Source organism: Chelonoidis abingdonii, chromosome 8 (assembly GCF_003597395.2).
Source record: "Chelonoidis abingdonii isolate Lonesome George chromosome 8, CheloAbing_2.0, whole genome shotgun sequence".
NCBI lineage: Eukaryota > Metazoa > Chordata > Testudines > Testudinidae > Chelonoidis > Chelonoidis abingdonii.
Genome location: NC_133776.1, coordinates 37,532,965 through 37,544,962, shown reverse-complemented (window position 1 = coordinate 37,544,962; position 11,998 = coordinate 37,532,965). Strand labels below are relative to the sequence as shown.

Genomic DNA, 11,998 nt, shown 5'->3' with positions numbered 1-11,998 from the left:
GATACCTTCGATCCGGAAAACAAAAACATCATTGGAAAAACTCCATGGTATGGGGCCTTCCTTTGCGTTTTACTGGCTCACTTGTCATTCCTGCAAGGGCTGGTAAATTTCCTTTTCTGCGTAATCCGTAGGCCAGGAAAAACAAAGCACTTTTTAGAGAGCAAGGCGCAGTGAAGGACGCTGCCGAAGCCTTTCCGCCTTCCACGCTTCCGTGTTTGCTTTTGAAGCAGAAGTGTGGGGTTTTCTGTGGGTTCAGCTTGCAAATACCGCTAGTGACGCGAATTAGCTCGGGACCTGGGCAGAGTGAGACGCGCCCCTGTGAGCTCGGCTCTGTTCTGCAGCAGCCGCAGTCAGGGCTGGGAGATTGGGGCTCCCCCCGGCCCGGCTCTGCTGGGCACCCCAGAAGCGGCACCAAGCCCTTGGCAGCAGGGCTGAATGACCGGGGCTCGCTCCGGAGCAGCGAGGAGTTCAGCACCCGCGCCCCTTGGACAGCGACCGGAGCTCCCCAGCGCCGCCCAGCGCCGCGCCAAGCGATCGGCACCCACCCAGCCCCGGCGGCGGAGGGGCCGCAAGCCCGAAAAGCCGGGGATGGGGGCTGCGTTTTTGCAAAGAAGGGAGAGAGGGGCTGCAGTTCCGGCCTGAGCCGGCTCCTCCAGCCCGGATCACTGGGGGAAGATGATCCCCGCCCTGCAGCGGATGGCCGGCGGCTCCTGACTGCCCTGGAGGGAGGATGGAGAAGACAGACCCATCGCGGTGCCTGACTCACCGGGAACCGCGTTGCTGAGGCTTTGCTAAGGGACGGCTGCCCGCCAATGGTAGCGCTTTAAAGCCTTTCTCTCTGCGTGTGGGGAGCAGGGGAACCGCTGAGCACCCCGGGGTACCATGGAGGCGGGGCAGCCCTCTCCGCGCTGGGGCGCAGAGACCGGGGGGATTTCGCCTCTTTGAGCAAGGGGCCCGGCTCTGGTGAAATCAGCGGGATCCAGCGCTGCGCCTTCGGTGCCAGGATGGTGAGTGGCGCTTGGGTCCTTTTCCACCCCCGGCCCCATGGGCGGATTCCCCGCGAGTTGCCAGCCTGCCCTAACGACCTGCCACTTTCAGAGGGCGGTGGGGGCTGAAACTTGGCACACAAAAGCGTGGGGATAGGGAGAAGGCAATTTGTGATAGGAATTTGTATTCGTGTCCAACGCTGCATTTCTACCATCCCAAACCTCAGAGATGGTGTAATCTAAATGTCACAGATGGACATTTAGAGCAGGTCCCTCGAAAAGAGTGACGTGCACTTTATTAAGGTTAGAAAGTTATTCATTGAGCAAGACGCAAATGTCTGCCTGGATGTCCTGTGGACTGCATATTAACCACTGATAGGCTACATAACTGTTATAGGGAATAGTGTCAAACAGAGTAGCTTCTGTGGATTTACAAGCTTTCTTGGGCTGAATTTATGTGATCCTAACTTTGACAGGTTAAAGAATATATATCTTCTTTAAATATGTGTTTCCATGAAAAGCCCTATTTTGATCATTCTGGTGAATATCATCCATTTTATCAAATCCAGAAACGATGGGGGGTTTTTTCCATTGAACTGCACAGCAGCAGTGAAGTACTCCTGGAAGCAAGTTAAATTCCCATTGACTTCCCTGAAGGTTATGCCTGCTGTACAATGATAATACTGAAGAAATGCAGGATCAGGCCTTCATTGTGAAAATTTAAAAATGTGGCAGAAATGCTTACTGAGGACTTTCCTTTTCTTCTAAGTAAATTCTGATATTGATTTCAAATTGTATATAGCAGCAGTGGGGTTGGAGGACTGACAGGGCTCTCCAGTCCCCATTCTCACATCAAATCACCATAGACCTACACCAAACCGCATACCTCTCACAGGTGGGTTTAACATTGATGTCAGGGGGCTTTGGATCATGCCCATATGAATGTGGGTGAGTCCCCAATTTGCAAAAGCTGCCCCATAACTTCAGGTAATTATTGCTATTATGATACTATTTATCTGTATAACAATGTTTATTCACCTTTTTCAACCTCTGTCATCTCCATTTTATGTGTACCTAAATAAATATGTACACAATAGTTGAGCCAATAGTGGGCCAATCTTGCTTTCTGTTACACTGATGTAAATCTGCACTAACTCCATTCACTCCACATCAGAGCAGATTTTTGCCTGCTTTTGCCTGTTTTTTAATCTATAAAACAAGACTAAGAATTTTTCTTACCATAATTTTTTTTAAATGTACAGCTAAATAATACACGACTTTGTAAAAGACTTAATAACCTTGATTGAAAGGAACTAGATGAGTGCAAAGTGTTATTTACAATTTTGTATTATATTATCACAGTGGAATTTAAAATATTATGGGCTTGCATGATTCAAGAGCACTTTTGTAAACAATTTTCCGTATTCCTATATTTCTTTTTGCAGTATGGATTTATAAACACATGTCTGAAGTCTTTGGTGGTTGAAAAATATGGTGAAGAAACATGGGAAAAATTAAGGTAACTCATTCCTAAGGAATTGAATAAATTAAGAGAAAGTATAATAAGGAACATAGTACCACAGAATACCAATCTCTCACTGTTGAATGAATGCTGAAGTATTCATTATTCAGGAAGCAATTATTAAAATTACCTATTAAGTTAAAGTCAAGCCTTTTATACTGCAACATTTTGTCCTAGGACATTAATTGCTTCATTTATTAGACCAAATAATGAAGGATGACATTTTGTCTGCGGGACATGTGTGCAATAGACACACTGGCTCATTGTATCGTTATTGAAAAGTAATTACCGTATACTGAAAAGAAGCCACCTTATTCTGAAGTCAATTTCATCTTGGAGCCTCAGGGAAAAGTAATTAAACGTAATAGAAAACATTGATTTTGCTCTCTTTTGTTTTTGGGGTTTTTTTTAAAACTTGAAAAGCTTTATGGAATTTTACATAATATAAAGAAATAAAAATAAAGCAAATGTAGATACCAAGTGATCCAGGGCCCGACCCAAAGCCCATTGAAACCAATGGAAAGATTCCCATTGACTTAAATAGGTTTGGGGTCAGGCCCACAGGGAACCAGGAACGTATCAGAATGTGCCACAATGTACAGTAACAGAAGCAAAAGCAGTACTGTCATCTGTATAGTGCCTAAAACAATGGGGCACTAATACCAGGTGGGTTCGTAGGCACTACAGTAATAAATAATAGTATCAGCCTTGTACAACCTACATCCTGATTCAGCCAATCACTTAGGCACATATTTAAGTCTCACCAACGTCAATGTGACTTTTCACATGAGCAAAGGTTGCAGGTTTGAGCCCTAAGTTTAGATTCCGTCTTCAACAGGTACTCATCTATCCAGTTAATGTTAATGAAGGGAAGAGTTGTTCTCAGGTACCACAGTGAGGAGTGCAAATAGGAGAACTGTGACTAAGGGATACCAGTTGGGTCTTAAACGTGTTCTGTTTAGAATGATATTGCAACATGAATCTCATTTTTGTTACAGAATCCAGGCAGGAGTTCAGGACACATTTCTGACGTTTGAAGTTTACAAAGATGAGATCACAATGCAGCTAATTGACAAAGCCTGCAAAATGTTAGGTATGTCAATGCAATACAAAACAATACCTGGGCCCAAGCCTCTGAGGATCTTGTGCCCCATATAAGTCAATGGGAGTTTTCCAAATGAGTTCAACAGGAGTGTAATTGGGCTTTCTATAAACCAGGGACTAAACTGATCTTGGGTTATAGCTGCTTGTGCTGGAGCAGGGTCAGAGCTGGGAAGTCCATCCAGAAGGCAGTTGCACCAAGCTCATAATTAAAAGTGCTTGGAGCAGGTCACTGTTTGGAGCTCCCAAAAGAGGTAATGTTAGTTAGGACTAATTGACCAGACACCCTCCACTAGTGGGAGGTCCTACAGGGACTTGAATTCAGTTTAAGACTATCCTCCCCATCTACCCTTTTGGGGGAAAACAATAGTAAAAACATTGCCTGACCTTCTCCCAAGAAGACCACTGCAGAACCAGGGCTCAGGGAGGTGCAGTTTTCATCTCCAGGCACCAATGGTGTTATACCAATAAAAACTAGCAGGATCTTAAAGGGGACAAGACATTTGTCACATTTATTGTAAATACCATAATAAAATAAAAGATAACAGCAAACAATGTTGTTTGGTTACTTATTCCTATGATTATATATATATATATATCCATACACACAATCATTCATACAAGTTCTGTGTAGATATTATAGTTACCAGCCTAAAGTTGCTTGTGACAGAATACTGGCCAGGTACTCTGTACACAAGAGTGGAGCCGAGTCCGGGTCAGGTGCACCTGATGCTCCTGGAGGCTGGCAGCAGAACCATAGACTCAAAGTCCTCAGTCTTCAGAGTCCAGCTTTATAGGGATTTTTCCCTATGTTAGTTCATGGGAGTTGCTTCATTCTGCTGTTGTTAAATTAATCAGCAGGTGGCTGGCTCCATGTTGGCAGCAGAATGTTACCCAAAGTCTCTTATCTCACCCTTCTTTTTTACAGGCTTTTAGTTTGGATTCAAAGTCTATAGGTCTTGGTGTGTCACGCTGCCTTTGGGTTTGGATTGATCACCCGTCAATTGCAGGCGTGACTTTCAGCCTTGAACCTGGCTTTGATCTTCCTTCTGTTGTTCTTTTGTCCTTTTCTTTTTAGGGTGGATGCTTTTTACTTTGTTTCACTGTTGTCTAGGTCTTCAGCCGTTGGTAGTTGAACTTCACCTCATCAGGACAGGCTGGGGCTGGAGGTTGATTTTATCATCCATACATGCCTCATTCACACATCTAAACTAACTAATAAGATTACAGCAGGGTTTGCAAAAAATGAAGGTTGAAGGAAGCTTTTACAAAATGGAGTGAGCGTTTTAAAATGGGGTTTGAATTACAATATGGCAAACAGTGAACAGAAGTTACAGTGCAGGCAAGTGTAGTGAATGGTGAACAGAACTTACATTAATAAAGTGAACAATTAAAAACAATTTCATTTATCAGTTCTACAATGGGAAGAATTGAGTCAGAGAACAGTATTAAGAATTAATATTGAAAATATTAGAATTTTAGACAGGTACTGGAGATGACATTTTTGTTTTCTATTTTAGATGATGAGACAGCTAGAGAAAATATATGTTTTTCCATTTCTAACAGTCATATAACATTTTTTTTCCAATTTTTCTTTAAAAATTATATACAGTAAAGATGCGTAATACATAGCCATGGTTTTTGCTGCTAGTTGGAGATCAACACATTTCAAAAGACTAATCAAGTTAGACTTGTGGATTGGGATATTTGGGTGTAGCATGGTTGCTTTGCACTGCGCTGCCGTCAGCTTCTGGCCATACACCCAACCTATTAAGCCCCAGATGGAAGAACAACTCAGTGAAAGGTGGATATTCCAGCGCCCTATGGGCTCCTACACCACCCTTTTCCTGTCACATACCGGGTCATGGCTGAGGGAAGCAGGGTAAGATGGGATGCCTCTATGCTACCCTGATCCCCCATCTGTGGTTTCAGCTCCTTGGAGCTAATAGCTAGAGTGAGCTAGAGCTGCTCTCAGGATGCTCCCAGTTAAGCCCAGGAATGGGGCCTGCACACCTCTGTGCCACCTTTGTACCTCCACCTCCCCTGACCTCTGCTGTGTGTAATGCACACATTTCTTAACATTCCCTACCTTTTCTACAAACATTTTGCATTTATTGTTAGTCCATTTCTCAGCATTGTCATGTTAATTAATAAAGGTATCTTTATTTTGTCAGATGTTCCCCCTGATATGGTTCTGAAGCAGTTTGGAGAGTTTTTCTTTGAATTTTGCAAACGGTCAGGCTATGACCATATGCTGAGAACTTTGGGTGGAAATCTCTACGAGTTCATCGAAAACTTGGATGCATTACATAGCTACCTGTCTCTTTCTTATCAGGCAAGTTGAAGTAAGAACTACTGAGCCGACATGGATGTACCCTGCCAGGGTTTACACACTGACATGTCAACAAAATACTGTGCCACAACCGTCCCTCTTGTGCTCTGAAATTAATTATTCTGATGCACTAGTAGGGAAAGAAGTCAGCTATTCAAAGTTATCCTTAATATTAGATGTTAATTTATTCAATACTTTGAATCAAATAAAAGGTATAGTTTCCTTCCAACATAAAGATCTTTCATTTCTGATAAATGCAAATGAAACGAGATCAGCGTTATAAAGTATAACTATTGTTTTTATAGAGCTTGCTATTGCACTAGTGTTCCTTATGATAGAGGATAATTAACTATTATTATTGTTTTCAGGAGATGAATGCACCTTCTTTTAGGGTAGAAAAGAATGAAGATGGCTCAATGCATTTGCATTATTACTCAGATAGAAGAGGTCTGTGCCATATTGTTCCAGGTAATAATGCAGTTGAGCGTTACATCTATAGACTCATACATTTGCCGCTATTCTTTGCTTAGTTTTCACAAATTCTCTGGACGAGAATTGACAGCCAACAGAATTTTGATTGACTTTAAAATATTTTACTGTTATGGTTTTATTTTCAGAGCTGCTGAGCATCTGCAGCTTTCATTGACTTGAGTGGGATTTGGGGGTGCACAACAATTCTGAAAAGCAGGCCATTAATGTCTGTCCTGCCATAGCATTTCTAAAACACACAGATTTTTATGGTGGAAGAAGCTGAAACAGCTGATATGCATTATGGAGTCCACTTGTGTGCTAGTTCTCTATATCTCATATCCCTAAAATCATTAAAATGGAGTATGAGGAGAGATGTTAAAAACACATCATGGAGACATCCTGAAATGAATATCCAGGCAAAACTGCCATTGGACTCAATTCAGCACTAGGCCCTCCATTAGCATTTGCAAGAATCCATACCTTCACTCAGAAGCTGATCCATGTGAACATTGAGAGAATCACTATATTTCACAATTATATTTGTGCTATGATAAAATAGATCCCCACTCTTAACCTCTAGATGATTAAGTGGAGCCTCTTCAAAGGAACTTGGGAATCTCAAATGGGAATCAAAGCTTCTCCGTTTATGCATACCCATTGCCTTTTGATATTTCAGAATGCATAGCGATTTGAGGCTTCACCAGTCTCTCAAAATGCAGAGTGATTTTTCAGATCATTGTCACCGTAGAATACTGCACTCAACCACCACATATTACTAAGTACAAATTGAAGCAATAATAATGCATGTTGATGCAATGTCTTGTTTCAAGAGAGAAAATTCCTCTTGACTACATAATCAAGGTCAGACTGTAAAAAATGTTATTCCAAATAAAAAGGAAGAATCATAGTAAAACTGTATAGTCTGTCTAAATATACATATTAGAAAATAGCTGCAGTGTGTTTTACAAAGGAAAACAGTTTGTACATGCATGACAATCAGCTGGATTGAGACTAGCCCGCACAGGACAGTAAGAGAAGTAAAGCCTCAAAGCACCCTACAACGCAGCAATACCGGACTTGTTTGGATCTTGATTCTAGGCATGGAATGAAAGAGGGTGGGAGACCAAGGCCTTCTAGCCCCATACTGTTTTCCTGGGGCCATATGAGCGAGGATGAGGCAAGGCTATAGGGAAGATACCTCCCCTGCACCCTCCATGGCCCAGCCAGCAGAGTGCAGTGTCTGATGAAAAGCCAAAGCAGCAAACGATGCAAACTATCCCTCTTCCCTCTCTACTCCCCACATCAAATGGGAGCTCTGGAGGGATTCCGAATCAGAGAAGTATCTCTGGGTACGTCTATACTGTGGGATTATTCCGATTTTATATAAACCGGTTTTGTAAAACAGGATTGTATAAAGTCGAGTGCACGCAGCCACACTAAGCACATTAATGTGGTGGTGTGCATCCATGTACTGAGGCTAGCATCGATTTCTGGAGCGTTGCACTGTGGATAGCTATCTCGTAGCTATCCCATAGTTCCCGCAGTCTCCTCCGCCCCTTGGAATTCTAGGTTGAGATCCCAGTGCCTAATGGGGCAAAAAACATTCCTTCTCAGTGTGCTGCAGCTACAAACCCCTTTTCACTTATGGCTCAGTCTAAAGGCTCATTTCAGTCCTGATTCTACAGATCTTCTGCACTAACTTTGTTGGCTATGTCGATAATTAAATATGTCTCATAACATCCCAAGGTGTATGTCGCATCAAAGCTGGTGGTAAATCACCCGTGACCTGTATAAAATGAGTGGGGGTAGGCTGATTTACACCAGTGGAGGATTTAGCCCAAAATGTACACATTAGTTTAACTGGTCTTAGATGACATATGATGAATGAATTCATCATATGTCATCTTGCACTTCTGATTTTTTATATATAAACACTCAAAACTGCATAAGACAGCTATAAATGCTTGAACTAGTACACAGCATTGCACAAATATTTGTTACAGTAGAAAGTTTTAGTTCGCTACAGAATTTTGTCTTTTATTCCCTTTCAGGAATCATTGGTGCAGCAGCCCTGGATTTTTTCAACACTGAAATTTCAATGGAAATAGTCAATCAAACAGAGGAGGAAGAAAGAACTGGGAAAAAAGAACATATAGTTTTCCTTGTCACTCAAAAACCTGTATTTTCATATAAAGAGAGAAATAAATTCTCTTCCTCACCACAATACATTGCTGACTCTGGAAGGCAAATTGAGAAACAACTGAATAAAGAGGTATTTTGATGTTCCTCCTATAAATAAATGTCAGGGAGATAAATAGCTTTCATTAATAAATACTGTACTTGGGATTTTTTTACCCAAAATATGTTAGATGGATCTGCTGCTACTATTTAAGGCTCCGATCCTGTAAGTTACTTCATGTAGACAGATCCCATTGACACTACAGAATAATCTGCAGGATTGGGTCCTGCAGGTCCGATCTCCAATTTACTGAATGGCTTCAGCTCCCATTAAAGTCCATAGGAAATTAAATATTTTAATAAGAAGTAAGGATGGCTAATCACTGCATAGTTCCAGGCCCTAAGCCTCTGGGAACTAACTTAGGAAGTTTGACATGATTTATTTGCAGTTATTTGTTTAGTCTAGTATAAAAAAAATGTAGGTACCAAGTTTTCAGAACTGCCTTTAAGCTTGCAATACCTCATGTGCGTACCCACATTTTTGGGCATGTATTTCTGAGGTCCTAAATTTGGATTGTGCAAATGGAATTTGCACATGGATATCAGGTAGATGCTAAGTATCTGATTTGCACATTTGTGCAAATGTGTGACAGTCTGGGTGTGTAACATCTTGTACAACACAGACAACTGTATGTTGAACTGCCAAATTTGCATGTCTCAGTTTAAGTTCAAAGGCTAGAATCAAAGAATTTTGAAAATTTGGCCCTTTATATTTTCTTTGGATCAGATCCTCAGGTAGTGTACATTGGCATAGCTTCTTTGAAGTTAGTGGGCCTATACTGATTTACACCTGATAAGGATTTGGCCCACAGAGCTAGAGTTTTAAGAACTGAAAATAGAGTTGAATGTTCAGATTGGGTTTATTCCACAGGATATCGAAAAAAACATGAATAAGATTAGAGACAGAACAAGCCTTGTTTCTGTTTGTCCTGCCAAGAAAAATCACTGGGAAACAATCAGAGGAATCGTTACACTAGGAAGAGGTAAGAGGGAGATCATTGAAAGGGAATCTGACATTATCTATTAATACTGTCGATTTAGTATTGTATAGGCTGTACATAACTTCACTGCCATTAACTACTCACCATTCATATTTTCCGTGTATCCTTTCAGTAGAATATTGTATTCCATTAAAGTTGCAGACAAAGAAGCATGCTTACTGACAGCACATACTCAAGAGCAGCAGGTTGTTGTCTCTCTCAGGCTTTAAAGTGTCTCATCTTTAGAAGGTGGTTATACACTAAGGGCTTGGCTACACTTGTGAGCTAGAGCGCATTAAAACAGCTCTGGGCACTCTAACTCACGATGCATCCACACTGACAAGGCACATGGAGCACACTGACTCTGCAACTGGAATGCTCCTGGTAATCCACCTCCACAAGAGGCATAACACCTGGTCCGCCACGGCTGGACCACCGCGGCACCAGCGTGGATGCCCTGGCCTGTTAATGTGCTCTGATCAGCCTCCAGAAGTGTCCCACAATGCCTGTTCTAGCCACTCTGGTCATCACTTTGAACTCTACTGCCTTGCCATCAGGGAACCAACCATCAGACCCACCCTTTAAATTCTCTGGGAATTTTGAAAATTCCCATCGCATCTTTCCAGGTGACTATGCTTCCACACACCAGGCGATCCCAGTACGGAGCAATGACGATATGCTGGACCTCATCAGTGTTTGGGGGGGGAGGAAGCTGTCCAGTCCCAGCTGTTCTCCAGTCATAGGAATTACGATACCTTCAGGCAGAAATCAAGGGACATGATGGGAAGGGGCCATGACCAGGACACACTTCAGTGCAGGGTTAAAGTGAAGGAGCTGTGGAATACCTACCACAAAGCCTGCAAGGCAAACTGCTGCTCCAATGCTGCCCCTGTGACCTGCTGTTTCTACAAAGAGCTGGATGCGATACTGCTCTGCTCTGAGAATGACCTCTGCTCTGAGGACCACCATGGACACTTCAGAGCCCAGTTCAACAAGGGAGGATAAGGAGGAAAGTGGGACCGAGGGTGCTGAGGAGGAGGAAGACACTCTGGCATCCCTAGATGCATACAACCAGGAGCTGTTCTCAAGCCAGGAGGAAGGTAGCCAGTCTCAGCGGCCGGTGCTTGGGGAAGAACAAACATCAGAGGAGGTGCCCAGTAAGTAGCTTTTATTTTGGGAAGGAAGTTACTCGGTGCGGGCTCTTGGGGCAAGGAGGGTTAGGGCTGAACAGATGCCTAGATGTAGAATAGGGCATTGTTGCACTCTCTCACATCGCGGTAATTGGCCTCAGTGATCTCTTCAAAGGTCTCATCCAGAAGCTGTGCAATGCACTTGTCCAGATTCCTTGGGACCGCTACTGTACTCCTTGTTCCAGTCAGGCTAACATGTCCGCGCCACTGTGCCGTGAAGGGTGGGGGGACCATTGCTGCACACAGGCAAGCTGCATGTTGGCTAGGGTGGAACCGCATTGTAGTAAAGACCTTCCCTTGCTTCCCAGGTCACCCTCAGCAGTGAGATATCTTCCAGGACGAACCGCTGTGGAAAATGGGGGGACAATGTTCAGTATAGGGGCCCCCTGCCGCTGTTGGCTCTCCCCAAGGCACAGAAACCCAGAGGTCAGTATGGCTGTAAAACAATCAGTCCCCTCAACCCTGTGCTTACTCACTATTTTGGGGCTCCTGGGGGTTATGTGCACTCACTTTGGGACGGGCAAATTCTGCTATCATTGGACAGTGCTTGTCTTTAAGTATGGGTGAATCATTGCTCTGTCTGGTGTGAACAATGCTGCCTCTGTTAAGTGTTACATTTTGCCTTTATAGATGCAACCTTGAGATCTCAGCCATCTGTGTTATCACTGGCTGAAAGACTCCAAAGAATTAGGAAGAAGCCATGTAGAAGCAAAGAAGACATGCTGCATGAAGTAATGCAGTAGTCCCTTAACGAGAATCTAAAAGCACAGGAGTGGAGGGAGAGCGAAAGGAGAATCTGTCAGCAGAATGCAGAGCACCGGCACCAAAGCACGGATCAGCTGATAACCATCATGGAGCACCAAGTAACTATAGGCTGTTAGTTTGACGTCTGTAGTATGTAAGGTCTTGGAAAAAATATTGAAGGAGAAAGTAGTAAAGGACATTGAGGTCAATGGTAATTGGGACAAATTACAACATGGTTTTACTAGAGGTAGATCGTAACAAACCAACCTGATCTCCTTCTTCGAGAAGGTGACAGATTATTTAGACAAAGGAAATGCGGTAGATCTAATTTGCCTCGATTTCAGTAAGGCATTTGACACGGTTCCACATGGGGAATTGTTAGTTAAATTGGAAAAGATGGGGATGAATATGAAAATTGAATGATGGATTAGGAA

At 43.0% G+C, this 11,998-nt stretch overlaps 1 protein-coding gene across 1 annotated transcript in view; it reads left to right on the top strand.

Moving 5' to 3' along the window:
* The first annotated feature begins 876 nt into the window (after positions 1 to 876).
* LOC116823406 (guanylate cyclase soluble subunit beta-2-like) overlaps positions 877 to 11,998 on the top strand; it is a 38,797-nt gene continuing 27,675 nt past the window's right edge. The window contains exons 1-7 of the mRNA XM_032777906.2: positions 877 to 1,007; positions 2,432 to 2,505; positions 3,507 to 3,601; positions 5,784 to 5,944; positions 6,310 to 6,409; positions 8,464 to 8,684; positions 9,522 to 9,633. Of these exons, the coding sequence (XP_032633797.1) occupies positions 1,005 to 1,007; positions 2,432 to 2,505; positions 3,507 to 3,601; positions 5,784 to 5,944; positions 6,310 to 6,409; positions 8,464 to 8,684; positions 9,522 to 9,633 (766 nt within the window). The 5' untranslated portion in view covers positions 877 to 1,004. The remainder of the gene's footprint in view (positions 1,008 to 2,431; positions 2,506 to 3,506; positions 3,602 to 5,783; positions 5,945 to 6,309; positions 6,410 to 8,463; positions 8,685 to 9,521; positions 9,634 to 11,998) is intronic.